Source organism: Leptosomus discolor, chromosome Z, assembly GCF_034619465.1.
Source record: "Leptosomus discolor isolate bLepDis1 chromosome Z, bLepDis1.hap2, whole genome shotgun sequence".
Classification (NCBI taxonomy): Eukaryota; Metazoa; Chordata; class Aves; order Leptosomiformes; family Leptosomidae; genus Leptosomus; species Leptosomus discolor.
Genome location: NC_141419.1, coordinates 5,246,819 through 5,274,459, shown reverse-complemented (window position 1 = coordinate 5,274,459; position 27,641 = coordinate 5,246,819). Strand labels below are relative to the sequence as shown.

The following is a 27,641-nucleotide window of genomic DNA, read 5'->3' as shown; positions in this document are numbered from 1 at the left end:
TCCCCAGCCGTAGAGATGGCGGCTCTGTGGAGGTGTGCGGCGTTGTCCCTGTGGCCGGAGGGGCAGGGAGGGACCCGGAGATGGCATCGCCTTCTTCCTCCTCCCCCGGCCTGGGAAAGGTGCCACCTCGCCGTGTCAGCACAGGCCCCTGGGAAAGCGTGCAGACGTGTGTGTCCTCTTGCACGTGGACGTGCGAGTAAGCCTTCCTCTGTACCCTGAGCTGGGATGATGTTGCTCCCTCCCAAAAGGCGGGAGTGTTCTCTGCCAGGAGACCTTTGCTGTTCCTCCCCCTGTGCATCCCCATCCTCTTCGCCTCCGGCACCAGCTTTACCTCCTCCCTCTCCATGCATCGAGAGCTGCCCTCACCGTATGGCCGTCGACCTCCTGACGTGCAGCTTTTATCTGTGCCCCAGTACCCAGCTGCTGCTTGTCCCAGTCCCCTGCTCCCTCCTGCCCTCTCCTTGCAGGACGATGCCACCGAGTCGATGCCGATTCAATGGGGTTTAGTGCTTTCCCGGAGTCCGGGTTCCATGGCGACGAGTTTCATGGCATCATTTAATGAGCAAGCGTGGTACGGCTCCTTGCCAGCGTCCTCGGAGGGGTGACCAACCAGGGGAGGCTTCTGAGAAGTGTGAAGCGATGAAATAATGCCTGAACCGCTGCGTCAGCAAAACCCCAACGGCCTCGGCAGTCATCTGGGGAGGCTGCCGGGCAGGCGGGTGGATTGATGGAGGTTTTTAACACCAGGAAAGAAGCGGTGAGATCACCCTTGCCACCTCTGCGGTGTGATGCGCTTGTTTTCAGGCTGAGGGGGAGGGTTCAAAAGCCTGGGCAGTGTTGGTGAGGGTCTGAATGAGACGTGTCTGGGATGGCATTGCATGCACGTGGCTTGGCAAAGCTGCTGGCTGGGTGCGAGGATCTGCTGGGGTCCGTGTTGTGGGAGAAAGGGAGGGTCTTTGGTCACTTTGGGGGGATGTGTGGAGGGGTGGACACCCTGCCTGTGCTGGGGGCAGCAGGGCTGGCAGTGCTGACAGCTATGGATGCCCCTGGGAAAGGTGCTGAATCTGGGGCAGCAAAAGGCGAGTCCCACCAAGGAGAGGAGGCTGGAGCTCCGTGCCGGTGCCCTGGGGACACCGGCTGCTCTTCCTGCGGGAGCTGCTGGGGGCCAGGTGAGCCTCCCCACTGGTGCCACAAAGGGAAACGATCCCCTTTTGGGTTATTTTGGAGATTCTTGAGGCCCTGGGTCCTCTTGTCGGCTCTGTCCATCCCATCTGAGTCAGTCCCCGTGGATGGCTCCAGTTGGGATGTCACATTCCTGTAGACCCCGTAACTGCTCCTGTACTGGGGGATTTCCACTCCTGCCTGGGAGCAGGAGTTAATGCTGAGCCGTGCTGCTGGGGAATGATTAAGCCGTGAGCAGGTGGCAGTCCAGCTCAGCTGTTTGCTTTGCAGGATGAAAACCGACAGGAATGATGTTTGCTTCCAGCCTTACCTCCAACCATCTCCGCCCTCCGCCTCCATCTCCCAGCAGTGAGGTGATCCTTGGGGTCCAGCCCCACTGTCCCCCCCCACCGCCCCGAAGCAGCACTGGCTGCAGGGCGGTAGCTCTGCCATGGGAAGGGAAGTCTTTGGTTTGTTTGGTTTTTTTTTTTTTAAGATGTAATTCTTATTTTGGTGCCTAGACGTCTGCTGGAAAGGGGAACATCTCTACTCTTATCATCAGCGCTTCCTTCCCCGGTTCCTCGGAGTTCAGATTTTACCACTGACAGCATCAGGGGGTCTGAGGCTCCCCCGTGGAGCCCCCTTCCCTCTCCCCTTGCTTTGCTGCATCTAACCGACCTTTGGCAGTGTGGGCAGCTCTTCTGCTGAGAGATTTGCAGTTAAATATTCACTTGTGTTGCCCTCTCGGTGCAGATGCACCGTCTGGGGAGGGGATGGGTGCAGAACAGCCCCCAAACACTGGGCTGGACGGGGCGGCCCCAGTCGTTACGGGTAAGCCCAGCTTGAGTTCTCTGTGCAAACATGGATGGTGATGACTGTGCACTTGGAGCCTCAGCTCTCACACAGTCACTTCTCCTGGGCCAAAACCCCTATTTGCACAAAGAGCAGTGTTCAGGAGGTTGTTTTTTCCAGGACCACGAGGAGCGTTGCTGCCTGGGAGGTTTCATAGTCTCAATTTTTTCAGACCTTTTGCAGCCCTGGAGTTCGGTGGCCATACCAAGGGGCTGGCATGGGACCCTGCAGACTTGTCCCCATCCCTCCTGGCAGGGCCACAGCCGCTCTGGGATGATGAAAGCCAGAAGGAAAAGTTTCATGCAGGGAATGCGCCCGCTCTGCCAGGAGCCAGAGGCGTGCAGGCAGGGCCCGGTGTCGGGGCCCGCCGGATGGCGAGGGGGATCGGTGGCTCTGCCCGCACACGCACGGGCGGGTGATTCACCAGCAAGACGAAAGGTTTTTCAGTAGTCGAAGCGGAGGAGCTCGTCCTGTGGGGATGCGCTGGGCAGTGCCGGGAGCAGCAACCTGCCTCGTTCCACCTTGTTTTTAATAGCCCAGATCACAAGAAACGTCATCTTTGTTCTTGCTTTCCTTTCCCATGGCTCCTGGCGCCGCGGGCAGGGTGGAGCGAGCCCCCGCACCCCAGCAGGGCCCTGCCCGTGCTTGCCGGCAGAAGGGGGTGCGCCGGCACGTGCGGATGCACTCAGTAGCCGGGGATGTGTCTTGCTGAGCTGTCTGTCTGTCTGCAGCAGCGTCTGCTGCTGTTTGTAAGCAGGGTGCAATGCCATGGATTTAGCCGGGCTCTGGGAGAAGCCTTCCAAGGTTTTGTAGGGGGAAAAGCGGTGGTCCGGGGGGAAAACATCGACCCTGGCTGAGCGCCGGTGCGAGGTGTGTGCTCGGTTTCCCAGCTTGAGGTTAGGGGTGCAGTGGCTTTGCTGGAGCGCTGTGCCTCCCATCCAGCCCCTGGGGAGACCAGAGCCAAGCTGGGCTCCTTGGCCTGCTCCGGAGCAGGACCTGCCCCTGGGAATGAGTGGGTGATCCATATCTGAGATTTAACTGGGCATCCCTGATCCAAAACCCGGAGTCTCCTTCCTTTCCTCGGCAATTCTCAGTTGCTGCTATAAATGACTGAGATTCGCCCTCAAATCTCATAGAAAGGAGGAAAAAACAACAGTAAGGGGAAAGCATCGCAGAGGAAGCATGGCAGGAAACCTGGCTCCTGTACTGCAGTCACGAGTTTGTATATCCTCTGCACCACCCTTTACGCTGCTGTGGGGAGTGGGGTATCCCCTGCCCAGAACGGGGTGACCCTGCTCCCCATTTGGGGCAGAGAAGCCGCTCTGTAAAACCCTGCAGGGTCACCTGGTGCGGTCACAGCACTTCCACGTCCCCTGCTGCAGGCGATGGGGGGGGGACACACGACTTTGGTGGGCTTGGCTGGGGGGCACTGGCATGCACCCCCATCTACCCTGGGCACAGGCAGAGCCCTGGAGAGATGCATCACCCGGGTACGGTGCTCCTGGGTGCCAGCTCTTGGCCTTGGCCACCGTCCCCGGTGCCATCCGGTAACGCCCGCTCCGGCGTTTCCACAGTGCCACCTGGCTGCCACCTCCCCGGGCTGGGACACGTGTCCCTGGCAAGAGCCCATGGAGCCTCGACTGCTTCCTGGGAGGCCACAGCACCCAGGGGACAGAGGAGCAGCCCTGTGGCCTTGCCCACCCCAGTGTTGGGGTGCCTCTACCCCCCGAGTGGTGCCGGGGAAGCATGGGCTGTGCCCAGCTCCCGTGCGCCGCTGCCCGGCAGCTTCCCCAGTCATATAAGGAGATGCCGGAGCCGGCAGCCACGGCGGGGCCGTGTCGGCTGAGCATTACTCACCAGGGAGGCACATGGTGGCGGGGGGGTTGGATTGGCCCCGGACGCGAAATGCTTGGCCAGAGCCAGGGGTGACTCAGCTCTGGGCAAGAGGCATGGCTGGAGAGAAGCGAGGGGGCTGCCCGCATCCCCAGAGCCATCCCGTGGGGTACCCTAAAACCCAGGCAGGGCACTGAGGGGGAGCAGGGGCAGCGATGGGGGTAGCACCACTTTGGGTGATGCACAAGGCTGCAAAACGCTGCGCTGGGCACGCTGTGAAATGGGGGGGGATGCCTGCAAGGTGGGGACACCCTTGCAGGGGGGGAGCATGTCCTCTCTGCTCCCCAAATTCCTGCACAGGCAGATGCGCGTCCTCTCCCCACCCTTTTCCTTTCTGGGCCGAGGTGACAGTCAAAGCCGAAAAAGCCGCCTTGCAAGGAACTAAAATGAGCTGTTTGTGTTTCGGGTGCACGGGGCGGTTTCTGTGGTGGGGTGGGTGCAGCCTCATGCTGTGGGTGAGCGGGGGTGTGTGTGGGGGTGCTGGCAGTCGCATCCGGAGCTGGGCTGCCCCCAGAGCCCCAGTGGGTCACCCCAAAACCCACTGTTGGTTCTCTACACCCCTGGTCTGCCCCTGGCTGGGCTGCAGCCGTTATCGGCTTCCTGCAGTGGCGAGAGGCGGCCAGGCTGGCTTGTGCTGAGCAGCGAGGGGAGCGTGGAAAGAAAAGGGGGGAGAATGGTGTTAAACTGAGTGGGGTGAAGTGGGGGACCACTGGTGTCCCTGGGGTGTCCTGGTGCAGGGGAGGGATATCTTTAGATGTATATAAATATACTTTTTTATATATATAGATAAAAATATATATTTATGTATGATTATATATATTTAAAGAGTTTCTTTTGCCAAAAGACTTGTCTAGCTGGAGCAGCTGGCAGTGCTCAGTGCGTTTTCTCGACCCCTCTACACGTGCAGCACCCAGGAAGCACAGAAGCAGCTGAGCTCCCATGGGTGCAGCGAGGGCAAGGGGATGGGGAAAACCAGCTCCTGCTTTGTGGAGCCTTTGCTACCAGCGTGTCCCAGCCCCGTCACCAGCAGCCGCAGCCATCTGCCTTGCAGGGTGCTATTTGCCCCGCTCGGGGTGGACCACGGGCCCTTTTATGGTGGCCTCGTGCCTGCCGGCAGGTCATTACTCCTGCAGCACTTCCCCTGCCTTAACAGAAAGCAGATTGCTTCAGATGAAAACTATGCTGGGCTATTTTTCATCCAGGCAGGGCTGCAACTCTGGAAAATATATTGCAACAGCGCCGAGCCCTGGGGTAATTCTCTGTATGTTCTACCACCCGTCTCATTACCCCGGATGGCGTTAGGAGGTCCCGGGTGGTGCAGGTTCCCTGTGGAACGATACAATGTTTGGGTCTATCAAGTTTGGCTCAATATGGTTTTCTTGGTGGGCCTGACCAGCTTGTAGCTGTGGGGTTTCGGGAGCTGCGTGGGGTTGTAAATATAACCTAAATTTCTGCTTGCATCTGGGTGGCACCCTGGACCTTGTGTGGTTTCACCATTCCGTGCTGCGGAGCGGGTGCTGCCGGATGGTGCCTGCTCTGGTGCTGGCCACGCACGAGCCTGGGCTCCTGGCTCTCTCCATCGGCAAAGCCTGGGAGAGGTGGGCTGAGGTTTTGCAGGTCTGCAGCCCCCGGCTGTGGTGTGCTGTCCTCACCGTAATGGCTTTCCCCTTAGCTGCTGAGCGCCGGCAGCAGAACAACCCTCTCTTGTCTGAGCCCTTCGGGTAAAGGCAGAAAATGGGCATTTAATTCTGTACAACTTTCTAAGAGCAAGTTTCTTCCCCCAGGAGCTGGCAGGGGGACCTGGCACATCATGGACACTGAAAGCAAAACAGGCTTTGTAAGGAGCCTCTCCACCCAGTTTGCTTGTGGTTACCACAGCAAACGGGCCGGGGATGTAACGGCCGTGCTGTGGCAAGGCTTGCCGCTCTCGGTTTCCCTGTGCTCTTTCTGTACCTCTGCTGCCGGAAACGCTTCCGAAAAGAAGCGAAACTCCCAGAGTAACCCCTAGCACGGTGTTTACCATTCATAAATGGAGTCAGGCTGCAAGGTCTCACCGTGCATGATGTGATGCTGGTGGTGAGCAGGGCTCCTGGCTGCAGGAAGGGCCGGGAGGTGACTGAACCTTTGCCTTTTGTGTTAGAGCATCTTTTGTGGGTATTTCCCTATGGGCTCTGGGGATGTCCTGGCAATTAATACATTTATCTCTGGGCATCCAGGGAGCGCAAGGGAAATGTGCTTGGGGTACCCGACTCCCAAATTTGGTTACCTTTGCTTTTGTCCCTCTTGCTGGGCAGAGGGTATCCTGCGAGCAGACTGGTGCTGGGTCCAGCGTGGGGTACCGAGCCCCCAGCAGGCAGCTGCCTGCTGCCACTTGAATGCTACCGAAGCTCTGCCCGCATCTCCCAGCTGCTCCCCGCTCGATCCCGGCTGCCCTCGGTGTGTTGGCATCGCCGGGCAGTCTGCGGGCAGGGCACGCTGGGCTGCCAACTGTCACCCGCCGGGGGGACACCGAGGTTTCGTGCCACTCCCCAGCCCCCCGTGAGGAGCGGGGTGTTGCAGTGATGCCGGCGCAGCAGCTGCTTCCACCGATCCCCCCCTCGCCGCGGCCGCCACAGCCAGCCTTCCAGTGGGGCTGGGAATGGAAATTGAGGAGATGACGTCTCTCCCCCCTCGGAGCGGGGGGGGGGATGAAGTTTGGCCGCGTGAATGCCGAGGAAAGATGTTTGAGCCGGCCTGACGCTCTCTTTCTCCTCTACCCACCCCCTCCCCGAGCTCCCAAATCTCCCTGGCCCCATCCCGGCGACGCTGGCTGTCCCCGAGCCCTGCCAGCTCTGGGGGTGCAGCCAGCTGGAGGCAGAGGCGCGGGCAGGAAGTTTCAGAAGTTTCTGCAGGCGGCAGCTTGGCCTCCCCCCGTCCTCTCACCCTCTCGGCGATGCCGGGCTCCAGCAACGGCAGCTTCAGGAGAGAGAAATTTGGAGCCGAGCTTGGGATAGCGGGCTGGGAGTAGGGGACGATGCCTCTTTCGGAGAGCTCCTATCTGCCGCCCGCCGCCTTTGTCCTCAGCCACGTCCTGGGCATCGCCGGCGTCCTGTACTGGAGGAGCCGGAGCAGAGAAGGTAGGGGCAGCCCCCGCGGGGGGAGAGGCACTAAGATGGCCGGCGTGCCGCCAGCAAGGGTCACGGCTTGTTTTCTCTCCCCAAGAGCAGTGGCGGCGGCACAGGCAGGGACAGACGTGGCTGGTGGGGAGGAGGGAGGAGGACGCGGTGGTGGGGATCCTCCCGGTGGCCCTGGTCCCCATGCTGGGCGGGGGGGGGGGGAGGGCGGCGGGGAAGGCAGAGGTTACTTTCGGTGCCTAAATTTGGTCTCGCCACCCGTTCCCAGCCCACGTTGGGGTGGGAGCAGTTGGGATGGGGGCTGTCTCGCTGAGGACGAGGCTGCTTTTTGTCTCAGCGCAAACCCGTGACACGTGGCTGGTGTTCTGCCTCCCGGCTCCTGCCCCAGCACAGGCAAGTGTCCCTCCCACCCCTCGCAGTGACAGCAGTGTCTCAGTTAGCCACCAGCAGCGGCAAGACGTGGCCCTGGGAGCTCCTCCTGGGGCTGGCACGGGCGTGCTGAGCAGCTGGGGCTGACCCTGCCTCAGTTCCCCAAAATAGGGCTTGCACATGACCGCTGCCCGAGGAGGGTGAGGGTTCGTTACAGGGACGTGCAATAGCTCTGGGCCCTGGACGAGAACTCAGTAGCTCCTTCTCTATCCTGACCTCTTCCTCCTGGGATTTGTTTGTTTTGATTCCTCCCTGTTTTTTTCCAGCCGAGCTTGTTCTTGCCTGCGCCTCCGCATGGGGCCTTTACCCGGTGTCCGTGACCAATTCCCCCTTTTCTTTTGCTTTTTGCATGCAAAGGAGCGGGACCGCAGAGCCTGGGCAGTGTGCAGGGACATTTTCCCAAATATTGCTTTGAGATACACTTCTTTCTTTCTCCCTCAAAACTACCAGGAGAGAGATACTGAGACTGAGTTGCACAAACATGCCGCTGATGCAGAAATGCACCCTCTTACCCACTAAACCCAGCCTTGCTGCAATTCCTCCTGTTGACCCGCCGTCCCCCATCCACTTCATCTCGGTGTCCGAGCAGTGTTGTGCAGTGACATGCTCGGCTCCATCTAGGGACCTCCTGGCTGCTTTCCCAACGTGACTGTCTCCTCCCAGCTCCTCGCCCCTGTACCGCGCCGACCTGCTGCTTCGCCCTGCAGAAATCCGTCCCTTTTGGAAAAAAATCCTGGTGCAAGTGTTGCAAGCAGCACGTATATTCAATATTTGTGGTGGTCTTTCATCACTCCTTCCCAGTAAAGGTCAGGTAATACCCACCCCATGGGCACAGCATCTGGCAGACAAAGGTCATCTTGCAGCAGGTTTTGTTGCCCTGCGATGCTCGCCCAGCTCTGCTGAGCATCCCACCCGGGTCTCCTTTGCATCGCGGCTTCTCAGGTGTCTCCCTCGTTAAATATCTGGTGCTGGATAGTTTTCCACCGCAGGTATCTCTTGTGCATTCTTCCAGGCTGAATCAGGCACCGTTTCCTCTCCCTGTTTCGAAAGGCTCTGTAAATCCTGCCCGGTCGGCTCTGTTGTCATGATGGATTATGTCAGCCTGTGAGTTGGCAGCCAGCACATTTTAAATACCTCGTGCTCCTCAGCCAGCCAGGTTTTCTGCATATCCCCCATCTTAAAAGTACCACTTTAAAAAAAAAAAAAAAAAAAAAAAATTCTTCGCTTGCCTCGGAGTTCAAAGTGAAAGGGATGGGTTTCAACACTTTCAAAATTTGTTTCTAGATGTTTATACATAACAAACCCCTCCTTCACCCCAAAGCTGTCTCTTGTTGTTTAGTGCACAGAGCTGCTTTCACACTAGGCATAGGCTCAGAGGTGTCCTTAAGATCTCTGAGCTTGTCGAGCACCGTTCCCCATCTGATGTCTCATGTATTCCTTTGGCTTTAGCAGGAATTAGTGAGCAGGAGCAGAAAGCTTGGGAGCTGCTTCCAGGCTTCATTCCAGCAGGAGAAGCTGAAGGAGCTGGTCAGGGACACTGAAACCCTGGACTTCCTCCCAAGGATGGCAAAGAGCTGTGCCAGAGCACTGGAGAGCCCAGTCCCAGCCACTCCGTCCTGGCCAAGGCACCCTCTGTCCCGCCGGCGCCTGGGGCTGGGACTGGGCTCTCGCAGCAGCAGCAGCCCGAGACAGGAGGAGGTGAATGGTGATGGAGTCTGACAGCGAGTGAGGTCAGCGATGATGGGGGAGAGATCCTGGGGGGAGCAGCAGCTCCCAGCTGGGCTTGTTGGGAGCTGCTGGGGACAGGCAGGCTGCCAGGAGAGAGGCTGCCGCGGGCAAACGGAGGGGGGAAATGTCTGTGCAGGGTGTTATGGTGATGGTGGGAGGGTCTCTGGCACCCAGCGCCTGTGGGAGCCCTCCCTGTGATGATGGCAAGTGCCTGGGGCCCCTGGGGTCCGGCAGGATGGTGAGTGGGAGGGTTTTTTTCCCCCCCGTGTTCAGCTGGTGCCCCCGTTTTGGGGCACTGAAAACCAGCTGTGGGGCAGGGTAGTTTTCCCCGTTCCCCCTCACTAGTTGGGTTCGTTTAGAGGACCGACAGCAGTGGGAAAACTTCAAAACCCGCCTTCCCCTTGTGCAGCCACCTCTGCTCCGTGCCGCTTCTGGCCTCTTTGCAGGGGATTCGTGCTGCTGTGGGAGAGAGCAGATGCTGCCCCAGTGCCTTTGGGATCCCTGTTTCTGGGGATGCAGTAGACTGTGCTCTGGTGTGCAGTGCGGGGAGAGAAGGCGGAAAGGGAATTAAACAGCATGCGTGGTCCTGCAGAGGTGTGGGTAGCTGAGATGGTGCAGGCAGCTGAACCCTGCATCTCACTTGCGCTGGGAAGCAGCCGGGGCAGGTCTCGGAGCGCTCCTGGGCTGTCCCATAGTGGTTCCTGTGCCCCGGGGCTGGGCTCTGCCAGGGCAGGGTTGGAGACAGGGCTGGCATGGCTGTGGCTCAGCTGGGCTCAGGCTGGGTTGGTTGCATGGCTTGTCCAGGTCTCTGCGAGTCTGACCCGTCCTGGGAAAGCAGCGACACGAAAGCGCTTCCCAGCTGGAAGCATCGATGCAGCTCTAATAGCATCAGCGGTGTTGGAACCCATCGAATGGTTGTGTGCTATGTGGGCATCTTCAGTTAAGGAGTGTGGTCTTCACTGGTGCTGCTGGCAGCTGGGTCTCTGCTTGCCACTGATGTTCCCTGCGTCCCTGTCACCAGCCCTTGCTCCATGCCCTGTGTGCGAGGGGACCCAAGGCTCCACAGTCGGCTTCTCCTGCCCTTGCCCAATGCTGGCTTGTCTTCGGAGTGGTGCAGGGTTTCCTCTAGTCACTGTCACCTTCCCTCTAGCCATACCCTGCCTGCCTGCTTCCCCGGGCCATTGCCACCGCTTGCTCTCCCTGGCTGGCGACGGTGGTTCTCGGTGGCTGGGGCCGGCAAACCCCTGCTAGACAGGGGAGAGGACAAGCATGGGAGTGGTGGTGTTTGCAACAAGTTGCTTATCAGGGTGACTCTAGAAAAGATTAGCCAGGGAGAGATAAGCTTGCAATGCCTTAATATCACTAGTAAGCAGTAACTGGGCATTATTATTAGCTCAGACAATAGCGCGGGTGCAGGGTCGGGAGATGTAATCTGGTTAGAGCCCAGGAACCACCCAAAGGTGGTGAGAAAGGGCGAAAAAGGAGGAAAAAACCCTATTTCTGCAGGAGAAGAGGGAGTGCATGGAGGAGCCGCTGGCCTGCGGACACCCCCCAGATCTGGCGCTGGAGGTGCCTTGCTGCAGACTTTCCGTGTGGGACTCGGTGATGTGCCTCCGTCCCCGCGTGCTCCCTGCGATGCTCGGGGACATGCTCCCGCCTTCTCCCGGCAGCAGCCGGGCTTCTCTCGCCCTCCTGGCTGGGGCAGCGGGGCTCCTGGCAGCAGAAGGTCTGGAGGGGGATTATATTTAGAAGAAAAGGAAGAGAGATGGTGATAAGGAGGCCCCTGTTATCTCCCTGCGTGCCAAGCGGGGCTGAGGCGGGGTCCTGGCTCTGGCGCTTTGGACCCAGGAAATAATTTGGGAAGAAGCTGCGGGCAGGCAGGCAGGAGCGGGGAGAACAGCCCGGCATTGTCCCTCCCGTCCCTGGTGCAATTAACTGGAAAACAAGACGAGGAAAAACAAGCCAAGAGCCTGCCCGGCGGGGCAGTGCCCGGCTCTGCGGGGCGAGCGTGTGCCTGCACCCCCAGCCCACCGACTTGCTGCTGCCGGGAGCTGCGCCGCGCTCTGCACCGCTTCTTGCTCCCTTGCCGGAGGGAGCAGCTCTGCCCTTCCTTGCTGGGAGCTTTCCGAGCAGCTTTGCCGGCCATTGGGACCGCGGGCCAGTGAGGATTTTGCTGGCACGGATCTGCCGCGCCAGCGGTACCCTCGACTGGGAGCACCCGGAGAAACGCGAGGAGCAAGGGAAACGCGGGCGAAGCAGCCGTTGACTTCGTGGTGGAGTTTGCGGCGATGGCCCGGAGGAGGAACAGCTGGTGCCCGTGCCGGGGGCAGCGGGTGTAGGAAGTGGTGTGGTGGGAGGAGCCGCGGCCGAGAAGTCACCCACCCGCACCCGCTGGGGCCAAGGTCGGTGAGCTGGCGGTGCCACCAGAAGACCCTTCCCCGGGAGCCAGGAGGTAGTTGCCGCTTTGTCGGGACGCAGCGTTCCCCGTCCTGGGCTCGGGCGATGGAGAAGCGGTATCTTTCCGGGGAGAAGAGGCGGCTGAGCGCCTGCCTGGTGTGCCGGATGTGCTGCATCGGTTAGTACCCACCGCCCTCTCCTTCCCAGCCTGCAGGCAGCCCCCACCGTGCTGCCGGCACTGCGCCGTGCCTGGGGTACGGCTCAAGCTTTATCCACCCTGAATTAACACCAGGGTTGGGAAGGGACCCAGCACCGTGACTCTAGGGGGGGGGGTCGGGTGAAGGAAAGGTCCCTAAAAACACGTGGGGGTGACGCGGCTTCCTATTGCAGGCGGCAGCCGGTGGTGCCAGGCGGCAGCTCCGTGACTTGGCCGCGTCGCCCCGGGAAGCTGTGCCGAGGCCAGAGCCTGGTGGGGTGGGGAGCGAGGGCGGCCGCAGTTCAACCGGCGGATAGTTCTCGGCACCTGGTTACGTGCCTTGGCCGGGGAATGGAGCGGGACGCAGGGGAGGTGACGTGCCGGTGGCGTGCCGCGTGTTTTACTGTGGTGCTTTCGGATGGGGGAAGCCATGGGGTAGGTGAGGAGGAGGAGAGATGACGGGTGGTGCTTTCAAATCTGCATGGATTGAAAGACGTGCGGAGGCTTTGCTGAGGGTCCTCCGGCCAGTGCAGGGACCCCCCACCCCAGGAAGAGGGACGTGGGACCATCCGGGCAGGACATGCAGTGTGGCTGGGGAGCCTGGGCTGAGAGATCTTGTTTTTTTTCCTTTTCTTAATTTTTTGGCTTAAAACCAAAGCAAGGAGTGCTTCTACCTGGTGGAGTGTGATGTCAAAGGGATGTCTTTGGGTAGCGGGGCTCGTCCTTTCCCGCTGTATCCCAGGGGTCCCCTGGGCTGGATGAGGCAGCACTCGGGAGCTTGGGGTCACGTACCATGGGTCAGTACTGAGATGCTTTCTTTCCTCTGAGATAATGATGTTAAAACCTGGCGATCCCATTTGGCACTGGGCTGACTGCCGGGATTCCCCTGAGCCCTCCTCGCTGCCTGGGCGTGGGGAGGTGGGGGCTGAGCGGGACCCCCCTGTGCCCTGTGGGACCCTCCAGCAGTGTGGCCCCATCTCATCCCCTCTCCTTTCACTTTGTTTACCTTTGTTTTTCACGTGGTGTTATTTTTTGCACCGAGAACAGGCAGGGCAAAGCCAGCCAACAGCTCCTCCATCCCAACATTGCTGCTTGGCATCGCCACAAATCTCCCATCCCGTCGCTCCATGGGGCTGGCAGCCGCCCTTGCGGCTACTGGGGGACTGGGACCCCCTGGGGACGGCACCCACGTTGTCATCCTGTCCTGCTCGCGTTCAGAGCTCCCAGTGTCCAGCCAGGGTGCCCTCAACTGAGCTGCGGGACAGAAATAAACATTAAATCCTGACAATCCAATGAACCAAAAATACAGCGACAGAATAAGCTGCTAATTGCACACGCTGCCAGTGCCCGGCAAGGGCCTGTTACGGGACATCTGTGGGGTTTATATAATGCGTTAAAGCCTTCCGGGAGCGGGCAGGGGAGGGGGATGCCCTCCTAAAGCGGGGGGGCTCAGGCAAACCCAACCTCCCTCCCTTCACTGCCTCCGGGGGGAGGGGTGGGAAGGAGCGGGTCCCCCAGCTAGGGGGACACATTTTGGGAGTTCACTTGCTGCTGCCGGCTGCAGCTATACCCATCCCAATCATCCACCCTGCTTTTATTCTAATAACACTATTTTCCCAAGAAAAACCAATGTAATTTGTTCGAGCTGTGCGATGCTCCTACCTCCCTGCCTGGGCGAGATGTCGGAGCCGCGTGAACAGCCCCAACCCGCACCAACCCGTGAATAAGCAGCCTCTGTTCCCCTGCGCGGGTGCAGGATCCGTCCGGCAGTCCTGGCACCGGCGGCGATTCCTCTGTCTCTTCCCTTCATTTCAAAGTCATTTGAGTTTCTGCATGAGAAACACTGACCGAGAGCTGCTTTTGTCTTCTTTTGACAGATGAACGGGACAGAGTCCAAAAGAAAACCTTCACTAAATGGGTCAATAAACACTTGATGAAGGTAAGAGTCACGTATTTTATTATAAAGGCAGTTGAATGACCCGTCTGTCTGTCAGTTCTGGCTCAGGACTGGCAGATAGATGCCTTTTAAATTTTTTTTTTTAAGGTTTGTTTGTTTTTTTTTGTCTGGGAATTTTTGCATTGGGTTTGAGTGTTCATATGCATCTGTACTCAGAGCAGAGACGGTTGTGGTGGAAATGTGCTGGTGCCTTTGGAGGGCACTGTAACATCACCACGCAGCACTTTTTGTTACGTTTGCCTCCTCAGCACCCGCTCCTTGCTTGAACTGGAGGCTTGTGCATCCTCCTGCTTGGGGCTGGGGGTGGCTGGGGGTGAAGGAGGGGATCCCAGCATGGGGCTGTTCCCCCTGCGTACCCACTTGTCAGGGCTTTTTTGTCTTTTGAGGGATGCTCCTGTGTGGAGGGGAGCCCCAAAGTATGTGAAGGGAGATGCTTGCAGCCGTGGGTAGCTAAGCAGGATTAACATCGCGCCGCAAGGTGCCTCCTGCTTTTCTTGGTTAATGCCAAGTGTTTTTTAATTAATTCTCCGTTTACCAAAAAAAAACGAAGGAGGAAAAAATGGTCATTTGGGCATTAGGTATCACACTATTTTCCTGCCAGCTTTGCAAACTTCTGCGTCAAGCTTTTGGCTACTTTCTGAATTCTGGGTGTCTGAGGGAAGAGCAGGTACGGAGGCTGCCTGTGATCAGCCTGCTCTCGCAGCCGTGCTGCCCCGTAGGAACCTCCTCTGCTGGCAGACAGAAGCTAGGAGCCGTGTTTTGGGAGATGCTGTAAGGTGGTGTAAGCAGTTAAACCACCGCTTCAGGATTGAGTTACCCTTTCTGCAGAGGTCTGTGTGCAATATTACAGGATTGCCTGGAGTACTGACGATTTAACAGTTTGATTTCGTGCATTAAATTGGCAGGAGCTTCTGTCAGGCCATTTGGGAAATGGGAGGCTGCTTTCCTTAGCGGTAATTCCCGAATAACCATTTTAAATGGACGTGGCTTGAAGGGAGAAGTCTGCTTGCAGACGCTCCTGCCTTCCTCCCACACTCTTGCAAACAGCGGGAGAGCGCAGGAGGGTGAGTGAATCCGATGGCTTTTCCTCCTCAGGTGCGCAAGCACATCAATGACCTCTACGAAGACTTGCGAGATGGCCACAACCTCATCTCCCTCCTGGAGGTGCTGTCGGGAGTGAAGCTGGTAAGTCCCCAGGGCTGGGCACTGATGCTGCTGCCCCCGTCCTCCCCGAGCCCCCCCCTCTGTCCTCCTCCCTGCTCTGCTCCCAGCCATCAGCTGTCATTTCTTATGCCATAGTTTTGTTTTCAAATGTCTGTCATTGTTTTATTATTATTACTACTATTATTTATTATTAGTTTACTTATTTTCACTCAAACCCTTGTCCCCCAGGCTGGTTTCCTGGATACCACCAAAGCATGTGATTAAAGCCGCTGGCTTGTGGTGCCCTTTTTTTGTGAAGGCTTACAAAAACGAAAAACCAACCACCCCCAACCCCTTGGTTTCCCCCCCCAATATTTAAAATAACAGATAATAGTGGCTTTGACTAAAACTGTTTCTGTGACAGTGTGCTCAGCAGTTTAACTCAGATTTGACACTCCTGACCCGTGCTCAACTCCTGCACAGGCTGGATGTGTAGCAGTTGGTGGCGTGCAAACCTCTTCCTGTCTTAAGCATCAAGAGTCCCCCTCCTTCCTCCTCCTCCTCCTTCTCAGACTGACACATTCACTCAGCGCTGGGAAGATCCCGATTGCTGCAACAGGGTAGCACAGCAGGAATTATTTTAGTTTTTCCCTAAAATAGGATCTGGGCAAAGATCTCCCAACTCCCTCTGTTACCCTCCAGAGATGCCAAATCAGTTTTTGTGGGGGTTGAAAAATTGGATTGAGCTACTTGTAATCCAGACAGCTTCCTTCTCTTCCCTTCGGCTTTCAAAGCCGGGGGGGAAAATTCTGTGCTCGAGCCCAGGGTGTGCCGGAGATCCAGCCGCCTTCGTCCCAGCTCTTTTGTTTTTCCTTTTACCTGGGTGTTGCATTTTGGTTTCCATTCTGTCTCCCTGTTGTGTCACCCTCCTGTCGCCGCTGTCCCTCCCGTCCTCGTTAGCAAATAGAGCCGCCAGCTCAGAGGAGCCTTCGCCTGGTGAGAGCGCCGGCCTGGTGCCGTGCAAGCAGCGAAGAGCGTGAGGAGGAAGATGATGATGATGAAGAAGTAGGTTGAGTCTGCCCCAGCCGCAGCGCATCCCTGGCAGACACTGGAGTGCCGTCGGATAGTCCAGTGCAGCCCAGCATCACTGGGGGCTCCGATCTTCCCCTCTCTTTGGTTTTCGCTGGGGTTTTTGATAAAACCCACCCAGCTTGCCTGGGGTGGTCACCCCGAGCGAGGGTCTGCGGAGGGGAAGCTGTAAGAGCGGAGAAGCACCCGATGCCGTGGTCCTCGTTACCGGGCTGTGTTCACGTTAACTGGATTATCTGCGCGTGCATTGCAGTGTCGGCCTGCAGTCAGGGCACGCCACCCACCTGGTGTGACAGCATGTGTCCCCCCCACGGGGCGGGAGGGGACAGGAACGGGTCCTGCACGCTGCTCTCGGCTGGGCCCCCTCCTGCTCGGCCCTCAGGGGGCCGCTGCGATGGCTGCTCACCTCGCACTGCATGGACAGACTCTGGGCACAAGCACCGTCTCGGGGGGCTGGTGCCACCATGGGGTCCGGGGTACGACCAGCAACCCCGTGCATGCGAGTGGAGGTGGGAGTGAGCACAGCCTGGCCCCAGCTGAGGGTTGCCCCCAAGGAGCCGGACCTCAAAACCTTGCTCAGGTGTAAGAGAAGGTGTGTTTTCCACCCTCCTTGCTCTGCGTGGTGATTCTCTTGTGCACGGTGTCACCTCCCACCTGGAGCAGAGCAGGAGGAGCTGGGGCTGTAGCACCTTCCTGACAGGCTTTGGTCCCCTGCAGCCCTGGAGATGTTCCCCTTGCAGGGACAGCTCTTCCCCTTCAGGCGGGGGAAGGAAGATGACTTGGAGGACTTGGGGTGTCCTAGCAGTTCAGAGCGTCCTGGTGACACTTTATATTGAGACTAGGATCAGGATTTGGGCATCAGTCCTCCCCCTCCTACTGATTCAAGGCACCAGCATCCCATACCCTTCCCCTGACCACGGCTCAGCTGCCGGGTACCTCAGAAAATCCCCCGCCAGCAGCAGCGGCGATGAGCACAGCCCAGAGCATCTCATTTCTCCCCTCCCCAAGGGTTCAGAGGTGGTACCTGGAGCAGCAGCCCCTGCCCGCATGCGGGAGGAGCCGGCTCTGCCGGGGCTGATGCTGAGGTCAGGGCTTTTCTGCCATCAGTGGGGACCTGCAGCCGGTCCCTGCCTGGGTCCTCATGTCCTGCTGCGGAACAGACCTGCCTCTGCTTCCACCTGGATGGGTCAGACTCTGTACCCGCTCGAGTAAACCTGTCTTTGCCGAGCCCTCTTCCCAGCTTATCTGACTGACCGTGGGGTGGGTGAGATCCTGCCCTGGCATCTCAGAGGCTGAGCTGATCCTGCCTGCTGCGGGCAGCCATGCAGGGCGCAGCTGGGAGCCTGGGCACAGACCCTCGGGGGAGGTTGAGATCTCAGGGTCTTCCCGCCTCCGTCCCCCACCGTGGCCTTTTTGCCCTCTTCCAGCAGGATCGTGCTTGGCAATGACTTTATTTGCCTCCAGAGCAAGAAGATAGAGCAGGGTGTGTGGAGTGCACGGGTGGGGGGGGTCGCACCAGCACACTGAGCGTGGGGGGCTGCCGCAAGTGGCTCCTGGGGGCATGCAGGGGGTGGCTGTGCATGTGGGGTGCTGCCGGCCCGGCCTCGTGAGCTTGCCCTGAAGCTGCCGCCTCTCTCTTGTAGCCGCGTGAGAAGGGGCGGATGCGTTTCCACCGGCTGCAGAACGTGCAGATCGCCCTGGATTTCCTGAAGCAGCGACAGGTAAGGGCTGATTTAGACTCATCCAGAAGCAGGGCTGGGTGATTTGTGGTTCTTTCTCCTGGCTGGGGCTCGGGAAGGGTGTCAAGAAGCAGCGTCAGCCTGTGTTTGGGCGTGCCCATCCCCATGCTGCCAGTGCTGGGTGAGGATGGCTGTCAGGGGACTTTTCCCCGTAGATTTTGTGCACTCTCAGAACCACCCGTGCGGTGCAAAAACTAGTATCAAAATGAGGGACCAGACTCCAGTTCTGGGAAGGGGTTTGCAAATGTTCCGGACAGTCACTTCTGTGCCCCAAAAGCCTCACCTGGGGCTCCCCGGCAGATCCTAGTGGTGGGGAATGGGTGGCTGGGGCATATCCGTACCTTCCTACCAGCTGTGGGGGAGATGTGGCAGCTGCCCAGCCCCACGCAGCCACAGCCTTGGTGCTGGCACAGCCAGGTGTGGCATCACCCCTCGGGATGGCAGCACGGACATACCGTCTTCCCGTGCTGGGTCTGGGCAGCGTCGCCCTTTGGCTTTCGGAGGGCAAGCTCCCTCCGCTGGGCTTTTGGGAAGTGCTGACCCTGCAGTGCCTGTGTATCTGGGCAGATCCCTCCCAGAGCGGTGGGATGCATCCTGAGACTTGTTGGCTCTGCAGGTGAAACGAAACCCCCGCAGCCCCGGGGCTGGGTGTCCTGTTCCGCCTGTTGGGTCAGGTCTCCCCACTGTGATGCTCCCCATACGCCAAGACGATGATAAATTGCACCAGTTCATGCTGAAGCAGAGACTTCTCTCTCTGCTGGCCTGAGGGCACTGAATAAATTTGAGCACGCACCCCACTCCAGGGAGGGTGAGCCACTTCCAGCTCCTCCCCAGCCCCTTGATAGAGACATTTTGCCAGGGGCTCTTGGGAGCTTGTTTCTCTACTTGGATGAAACAGCTTTTTCCTTTGAAGCATGATGGCTTGGTGGCAGTGGCTTTGCTGGGATGTCTTACCCCAGATGCTCCTACTAGAGACTGATCACGGGATCCTGTTGTGTGCTGGGGAGCGGGGACTCCCCCATGGGGAGCCTGCCGGGGGAGAAGAGCCCAAAACATGTGGCATCTCCCGGGAAGATGGCTACAAGGAGAGCAGGAGCAGCAGTCGGGCAGCACCGCTCCAGTTTGCATCTGCTGGAAGTGCCGAGGCTGCTGCTCCCGGTGCTGCAGACATCTCCGCATGGTTTGGGGACTGCACATGCGTTTAAACCACCCCCAGAGCAACGCAGCCCAGAGGGAGCAGCTCTGGGACTGCGTGGGGCCGGAGTTTGCCAGGACAGGGACTTTTGGTGGGTGCTGGGAAAGGACCCTCAGTGAGGGCAACACTGGCATTTCTGCCTTTGTTAGGATTGATTGATTAGCAGCTTGGTTGTGAACCCAGGAGGAGTTAATAAAGCTCGGATGTCCTCTTTTAACCATGCTCTGTGGTCTGTAGCTATTAAATTATGCACTAGTGCTCAGGGTTTCGGGGACGAGGCACTTCTCCATGTGAGCTGAAATAAAGCCATTAAGTGCTGGGAAAGCACTTCTAGATGGAGAGTGCTAGAGACGTGAAAAATCCTTCCTTCCTTGCCCTCCCGAGCCAGGGCATGGGGTGGCCTTGCTGCCTCTTTGGAAAGCACAGAGGTCCGCTCCCCGCTGGAGTGCTTGAGGTGGCCCTGGGGGACAGTGTGGTGGGGGACACATCCCCCTGCTCTCTGTGGGTGAGGCTGATGGGGAGCTTTGACCCTGTTGCTTCTCCTTCAGGTGAAACTGGTGAACATTCGCAACGATGACATTACGGACGGCAACCCCAAGCTCACCCTGGGACTCATATGGACGATCATCCTCCACTTCCAGGTAGGCCATGAGAGTTTCTTGTTGAAGGGCGCGGGGTGGATGGTGGGAGCGCGTTGTCTCCCCGGGGCGCTGGCGTCCGTCCCTCTGCATATTTTGTGGCGACGCTGGCACGCCGATCGGTCCGGGGGATCAACACACATTGCAGTGTCATGGAGACTTAGTGTTGGAGAATAGCAACACCCTTTTCTCATCATTTGCATAATGAAGTCATTAATGATGGGTTGTGTGCGGTGGCCTCCCGGTTGGCACCAGGGTTGTTGGCGGTAGCTGTTTGCTCAGCTGAAGTCTCTGGAGGAGAAGAGCAAACTTGGAAGGGGCCAGGCTGAGCTCCCTCCCACACGGGGCTGTTATCCTGAGGCGCTCCCGGCCCTTTGGGTGGTCGGTGCAGCCACGAGATCTTCTGTTGGGATGGAAAATGTCAGCTGCATGACAGCGGTTCAGGGACAGGGATGGAAGAAGCTCTCTGACCCAGCTGGGGTGCTGGGGAATGTACTTAGGACTGTCTCCAGCAATTGTGCGCTGTAGATGCTCTTGCAAAAATTATCCAGTTGTAGCTTTGATGCCCTCAGGGGGGTGACGCGTGGCCCCTAATGCCACCAGTGCGTGTGGGACTTGCTGAGCGGTGCTGCTGTCAGCAGCTCGTTAGCGACGTGGCATTAGCTTTGGGGCCATCTCCACCGCGGCACCGAGCCTGCGGGAGCTGCTGTGTCCCGGCTCCCTGCTGTATCCCCACTGGCATCTTCCAGATGAGACTAGCGCTGGCTTTGAGACCTCGTAAGGAAGATTTTAGGTTTTGGAGGTGGAATGGGCAACGCCTTGGGGAGATGCTTTTGGGGGGAGCACGGGGATAAATGGGGTGTAAGGCGGCTGACGAGGCGCTTTGCCAGTGTTTTGGCCTTGGGAAGCAGCCGGGGTCGAGCAGGGTCTGGATGCTGATGAGTCACCGTCATCTCTGGTGGGGCCCTGGCTGGTGGCATCCTGTCCCCGCTGTCCTCGAGGTGGCCCTGCCCTGGTGCATCCTCTGCTGCAGGAGACCAAGGAGGGGAGATCAGGAGGTCTTGGGTCCCCTCCATGCCGTGGGGGACAGGGTGGGTGATGAGGGGCCCCCAGGGGAGCTGCGCTGGTGCTGGCGAGCCTGCGCATCCTCTCCCTGCCTGCGCTAACGGGATTTTTTCTGGGGTTGTAGCTCCATTGTGAACCTCTTAATCTCCCGTGTCCCAGTGCTGCTGCCTGGGGGCAGGCGGCTCAGAGAGACCCGGGGAGAGGTTTAGGGTGGGCTGGTGCTGGTGTGCAGCCTGGGCACTGCCAGCTCTGCGGGGAGCTGGAGCGGTGAAGGTGTGGGGGCTGTCCCCTTTGCCCTGGGGGCTGCCTCATGCCCTGGGAGCTCTTGGGGTCACTGGATCCCTTTGTCATCTCCTGGGTTGTTCCTCGTTGAGTGTTTCTCCCCTCCCAGCCCCGATTGCTGGGGCTGAGTTCAGTCTCCCCATCTTTATGCCCCCTGCTCCCCATTTTCTGTTTCATCCCTGCTTTTGGTGCATGTTATCCTGCTGTGGTCCCTCTGAGCTGGCGAGTGAGTTGGGATGCTGCAAGCTCCTGGAACCCCTGCCCTCGGTGGTGTTTGAGGCAGGAGCTGTGGGATAGAGCCAAGACATGGGGCCAGACTGGGATGGGGAGCATCGCTGCTACCATAACGTGTCGGGACCCCGCAACTGCGGCTCCCTGAAGCGATGCCCAGACCCCAGGGCACCCTGGGCTGCCCCCCCATGCCCCGAGCTGGGTGAGCCTGGCAGGAGGGGTGGGCACGTGAGCTGGTCTGTTGGGGCTCTTGGCATTAAAAATTAAGGAGCAAACCTCCCGAATTGAAGAGAAACACCCCTGCGGGAGCCGGCACAGCAGCTCCGCGTCCCCGTTGGTGTGCACGCAGAGCTGCTCTGACTCCTCCCTGCTTTTTTTTTTTTTCCCCCATTTCTTTCCCACCCCTTCCTTTATGCTACCTTTGCCAACCTTCCCGGGGTTTTGTTATGTTTTATCCCCCACTTCCCCACCCTCTCCCACCCCCCTCCCCGCTCCGCTGCCTGATTCCTGCTCCCTGTTTGTGTTGGCGAGGGCCGTGCTCCAATTACCTCATATTTGGAGAGAAGGACGCCGCAGCCAATCCCCGCTCCCTCTGCTTTTAGGTCAAGTGATTTCTGAACTGCAGTGAGATGCTTTGAATTTGTCTTCTCGCAGCGCCCAGGCTGTAAGATGGCTGTCTGGAGCGGCGGCGGCAGCGGCAGGGCTGGCGGGAGGGAGCGGTGGCGAGGCGCAGTCCACGGCACAGTGTATGGCGTGTGTTTGATCCAATGAAGCCCGGCTTGGGATTTATTCGGGAGCCGGCGACTCGCTTAGCTGCGTTACTGCCGGCACCGAGGAGGAGATGGGGAATTCTCTGGGCTGCGTTAAAGAGCCGAAGGAAAAAGCTGTGGGAAAGGCACCCCTGTCTCCCAAAAAAAGGGTCCGCTTTAAACGGAGGCGGAGGGGGAAGAGGAGAGCGATGCCGGAGGCAGCTCCGCAGGAGGAGCCCCCGGCCCTGGAGGTGGCTGAGGATGAAGAGGCGCCGAAGTCAAAAGCAGCCGCCCGGCAGGATGGAGGAGAGGAGCCCACCAGGAGCTGGGACCACGGGGGGGACCCCAGCCCGGCGGCCCTGCAGCCCGGGCTCATCGTGCAGGTGAAGGAGCGGTTTCAGGGGGAGGTGCAGAAAGCTCGCCTGGTGCTGGAGCCGCAGTGGCCGGGTGCGGCAGGGGCTTCCCCGGAGGAAGGCACCACTGTCATCGCCCGCTTGCTGGAGAACCCAGCTGAGAAGGGCTGTGAGAAGGCAGTGAGTCGGCTGGTCGAGCTGCAGAGGAGCGGTGCGGGCAGCCGCCGGGCCGTGCTGCTGCCCCTGCGCGGGGGAACCGATGGCCGTGCGGAGAAGCTCCTGTCCCCAGGGAGTGCCGTGTCCAGTGAGGAGCCAGCGAAGAGCCGGGAGCGGGGGGCCGGCAGCGCCCTGGATGCTTGGGGGAAAGGAGGCAGCAACGATCCCAGCTCCAGCGCCGCGTGGACTTGCTCCTCTACAGCAGAGCCGGGCACTGTTTCGGAGCTGTCTACACCGTCCCCTATGGTGGATCAGCTAGAAAACCCCAGTGGGGGGAGAACCTCAGGGTTGCCGTCATTTCGGGCTGGGGAGGGAGATGGGCATGGACCGCCGACCTCCCGCAGCCCGTCCTCCTTCAGCGGGCGCAGTGGTGGCGTGGCCCGGAGCTCCTCGGGGTACGGCAGTGACCCGGCACGCTGGCCGGCGAAGGGCACTGGAGCTGGTGGGACTGCGGCATCTCCCTCTGAAGGTGGCCACAGGCTCACTGCGGAGGGTCTGGCTTGGAGGGGGAGCTCGGGGACAGCCGGAGGAATGGTCAGTGTCTGCGTGTACCCTCGCCCCCTTTTTGGAGCGGGGTGGGGGGACCTGGTTCAGTGGACCCCAGATCCTGGTGGCCCCTGGGGATGGTCATCTTGGTGAGGTGCAACTTCGTGCTGAGCGTGGGTGGGAGGACTCTGGTGTAGAAAGCTCCTGAAGCCTTTTCCCCTCTGAGCATCTCCACCAGGAAGAGCATCCCCCGGGGACTGACCCGTCCTGTCCTCTGCTCCTGGCACGGGCAGCCAGAGAGCGGCTCTCGCCGGAGCCGGTGGGTGCGGCCGGTGGTCACACGGGCTCTCTGCGCCGTTGCATTTGCTGTCAGCAGCGTGCTTGCTGTCGCTGGTGGCACACGTGCCTTCGGGGCTGCTGGGTCTGGGGTGAGTTTGGGGTGTCCCCTTCCTGCTGCCAGTGCTCAGCTCCCAGGCGGGCAGCAGTGAGTGAATGTGGAGGCGTGGGGGCTCTGCCTGCTCCGAGGGGACTCTGAGAGGAAGAGGAGGGGACGGTGCTGTGTTTTGGAGCCTCTTGTTGCTGTTTGGAGGTTGCTCTTTGAGGGTGACAGGACGGGCTGAAGGCACCCTTGCGTTTGGCCAAGCTCTGCGCACCTCAGGACGAGCACGTGGTTGGAGTGGCAGGAAAGGGGCTGTGGCCCCCGCTACCTTTGCAGGGTTGGGACCAGTGTCACAGCCACCATCTGGCCTTCAGCGTCCTACCACCGGTTGCTTGATGTGCGAGGCTGGTGTTGGAAGGGTTTGAAAGGGGCTGGCCCTGGGTCCCGCGAGTTTCCGCTCTCTCTTCTTGCTGGTGCCTCCCTAAATCTTTGTCCTGACACAGACATGTGAAGAAAGGAGGGTGGAGCTGGTGCCGCATCCTGCACCTCTGTAAGCGCATCTCTAGGGGGGTCTCCTGCAAGGATGCCCTCGGGGAAAGGCCCAGCGGTTGGAGAACCCCAGTGCTGTGTGAATGATTAAAAATAAAGGATTTATTTAAGCTGGGTGCTGTGAGGAGCTTTCCCGATGGGCGGTGGCACTGGAGAGCCCAGGTGGGGCACAGCTGATGGGTGGGTTCATGGAAGGCTTCATTCTGCTCTTAAATTAAGTGCTGCCAGTTAATAAGGGGGTGTCGGGCAGGTGGAGGTTTGTGGGTCTTTCCCTGCTCCCTGCAGGCATCGAGGGTCTCATCCTGCTGCTCGCCCAGCGCATCACCCTATCCATCCCGGCTGGGTGCCGGGTCCTGACATCCCTAAGGAAACCCAGCCCCGGGGCTGGAGGAGTTAAAGGCAGTGCCGCCGGCGGTGTGGCGGTGGCTGACAAAGAGCAGTTTTGTGTGTGATGAGCGTATCAGGCTCCGGAGCGGGAGGTGAGCTGCAGCATACCAATTACACCGTCGCTCGCTGTGCCTCGGCAGCATCCTCCCCGCCGGTGGGAGAGGTGGCTAATCCTGCAGGTCCCTGCCTCCTGCCTGCAAAGGGGTCTCTGGCAGCTGGGACCTGTGCAATGCCAGCACCCAACTGGGCGTCTTTTTGGGGGGGAAATAAAGCAACTGGGCGTTTTCAGGATGGAGGGGCAGTGTGTAGGGCTGGGTCCTGGCACACCTTCTCCTTGCAGTGCCGGGAGGAGGAATCCAGCAAGCGAACGGCCCGCCGTTGCCTTTCCACAGGCGCCCTGGAAAATACGAGCAGCTCGCATTCTCCCCTTTGTCTGCCCCTTAATTAAGGGGAGGTAATTGTACTAATTGGGGAGCTGGGGGTGGGGATGGGCGAGGAAGAAGCCGTGCCAATCAGCAATATGCTGGCATGCGGAGACACGTGCGTTTTGTCACGTGCAAGTCTGGGATTCGCAGCCAGTCCTGTGCGTCTGTCTAAGAGGAGTCTGTGACTGTCGGCCTCTTTTGTTGGGGAAGTGGGTCACGGCACCCCTGCCACCAGCACCCCCTGGCACCTGCCTCTCCAGGCACAGCAAGGCAGAGGGGGGATGCGACAGCCTTCTCCCCATCCTTCCTTTCCCCCCCAGGATGGAGCAGGTGGCCCTGCTCCAAGCAGCTCTGCTGGCTGGAGGTCGGGGAGAGACCTCTGCCCCACACGTCCTTTCAAACAGCACCTCCGAGCGCTGTTTCTCACTTCTTAAGTTGGTATTTTTCTTACAACATGATGCTCTAGGTGGAGCATCCACCACCATGCTGGCAGCCCGAGCAAGGGATGGCATCAGTGGTCCCCTTTTGGGTGTTCCCTCACCACCCAGCCATGGGTGCTGCTGGATGGGACTGACTGTTCCTGCATGATCCCTGGGTGTCCGAGGGTGCTGGGGCTCCTCGCGGTGGGTGCTGGGCAGGAGCAGGTTTGAGCAGGAGGGCGCACAAGCATTGCTGTTGGCACAGTGTGTTTGGGTTTGGAAGGGACCCGCCTGGGCCCCCGTCTTGCCCAGGCGTTGTGCTCCCAGTGAGGTGTCCCCTGAGCTCTGGCTGGGGGGGACGGTGCCGGTGTAATGCACCGGGCCTTGTCACCGGCAGCGCGGCGCTGCTCTCCGGTGTGCGCAGGGCACGTGTGGCAGGAGCTGCTCCCGAGAGTGGAGCTTGGGCGGAGGAGCAGCTCCGGTGAGCTCGGTGGGAAGCTGGGGTCTGGCGGTGGCGGCTCGTGTGCCAGCCGGGCTCGGTTGGGCTGCACGTGTGGCCAGGCAACATCTTGGGCCGCTGTGAAATGGGGTTGGCAAAGGGCTGTGCCTCCCTCACCTGCCTGCCTCCGTCTCCAGTCTGCCCAAACCATGCCACACCTCACACCCCAGTGCTCTCCTGCAGGTCCAGTGGTCTGTTCCCACCTCTGCCAGCTGTGGGGTCACCTCTCCCCCATGATGACCAGGAGTTTCCCCCTGTCCTTCCTGGCAGCTGCCAGGTCTCGGGCAAGTTCACAGAGGCTGGACATGCCTGGTGGTCGTTCCTCCTCCCGCATCACCCCGTGGCTGTGCCGCTTCCTTGCAGATCTCCGACATCTACATCAGTGGGGAGTCAGGGGATATGTCGGCCAAGGAGAAGCTGCTTCTGTGGACACAGAAGGTGACGGCGGGCTACATCGGGGTGAAGTGCACCAACTTCTCATCATGCTGGAGCGATGGGAAGATGTTCAACGCGCTCATCCACAGATACAGGTAGGCAGGAAGAAGCAGTGAAGTACATTGTCTGGGTGGGAGGAAGGGCTGGGGATCTCCTGGGGGTCCCCACCCACCACTGCAGTTGATGAATGCTTGGAGATGTAGGTGAGGCTTGCAGGGAGCAAGTGTCTTTTACCTGGAAATCATCTCTTCTACCAGGTAGCTGGGGGGGGCGATGCTTAGAAAGAGCAACAAATACATCAAGTTGCAAGAAAAAACATCTTGAATGAGACTGGGGAGGCAAAAAAGAAAAGCTTTTAAACTGGGAGTGCTGCAGGTTTTGTGTGTTAGTGCTGCCCTTTCTGCTCCCCATGAATAGCAGCACTTCCATCTGCACTTTCATCCAAGGATCTTGGAGCTCTCAAGCGGCAATTAAACCTCTCTCAGTTCCTTGAGAGACAACATAGCCCTACACACCTTCTGCCTGCTCAGCATAGGCAGCAGGTCAGAGCTGGGGCCAGCAGGGCCGGCCTCTACCCTGGCTGCTTGGTCAAGGGGACTTGGCACGGCCTTGAGAGCCTGCAGGAGAATCTCAAAGGCATCATGAGAAAGCATCTCCTGGTAGCTCGAAATAGCACTGCCCGCCTGCACTGCTCTGAGCTCGCTTGTGGCTGGGAGGAGCAGGCAGGGTTTAGCAGGGAAGGGCAGGCAAGGCTCCTGCAGACAGGAGATGGCGTACGTGGTGGGCAGCAGGCTCCTGGTGCACAGAGACTGGGATTTTCTCAGCTCCCCTGAGCTCGTTTGCGGTTCGTTGTGCGCTGCAGTTTGCTGGTGGTGTTCTGTTCCCAGCACAGGACTGGCACCCCTGCCTGCCCCCTCCCTGCCACTCTGCTGCAGAAAAAGGTCTCTGCCTGCCTCCTCCTGAGAGGTGTGACCACCCCGCTTTGGGGCTGTTTTGTGCACCTCCTTCCAGGGAGGGCTTGCAGTCCCGGGCTGGGATGCTGGATACAGAGCGGGTGCTGGAAAGGGCAGGTCCCAGAGGAGCACAGGAGGTTTTCCTTCACAGCCTGAACATCCCCTTCCCAAAGTGGATGAATTGGGGAGGTGCTGCAGCCCAGGTCCCCTTGGAGAGCCGCCAGCCTGGGATGGGGGTTCAGATGAGCCCTCGGGAGCCGCCTGAGGCAGCAGCGCCCGTCTGGGATGCTCTGCCCTGGGCACTTTGCGCTGTTGGCCAGCGTCATGACTCTGGTGCGTGTCTCGCAGGCCAGATCTGGTGGACATGGAGAGGGTGCAGATCCAGAGTAACCGGGAGAACCTGGAGCAGGCCTTCGAGATCGCTGAGCGGCTGGGGGTCACGCGGCTGCTGGATGCTGAAGGTGGGCAGCCGGGACAGGCAGCTGGCTCGGGGAGATGCCAACCTCTCTGCTTGCTCCCATCCCTCACCGTGTTTCTGCTTCTGCCTTGTCAGACGTGGATGTCCCCTCTCCGGATGAGAAATCTGTGATAACTTATGTGTCTTCAATCTACGATGCCTTTCCCAAAGTCCCCGAGGGAGGAGAAGGGATCAGCGCTATCGTAAGCATCGCTGCGGGTTGGGA

General features: G+C 59.4%; 1 protein-coding gene across 5 annotated transcripts in view; it reads left to right on the top strand.

Annotated features, from left to right (window-relative positions):
• Positions 1 to 27,641, top strand: part of MACF1 (microtubule actin crosslinking factor 1) — a 145,292-nt gene that overhangs the window by 21,953 nt on the left and 95,698 nt on the right. For 2 of the 5 annotated variants that reach the window (XM_086479561.1, XM_086479559.1), the window contains exons 2-8: positions 13,647 to 13,708; positions 14,822 to 14,911; positions 17,602 to 17,679; positions 19,441 to 19,533; positions 25,934 to 26,100; positions 27,307 to 27,419; positions 27,512 to 27,618. In XM_086479561.1, coding sequence (XP_086335687.1) covers positions 13,647 to 13,708; positions 14,822 to 14,911; positions 17,602 to 17,679; positions 19,441 to 19,533; positions 25,934 to 26,100; positions 27,307 to 27,419; positions 27,512 to 27,618 — 710 coding nt within the window. Of the gene's footprint in view, positions 1 to 6,919; positions 7,023 to 13,646; positions 13,709 to 14,821; positions 14,912 to 17,601; positions 17,680 to 19,440; positions 19,534 to 21,949; positions 22,961 to 25,933; positions 26,101 to 27,306; positions 27,420 to 27,511; positions 27,619 to 27,641 lie in introns of those variants that run through there. The other 3 variants (XM_086479557.1, XM_086479558.1, XM_086479560.1) reach the window with 2 other exon arrangements.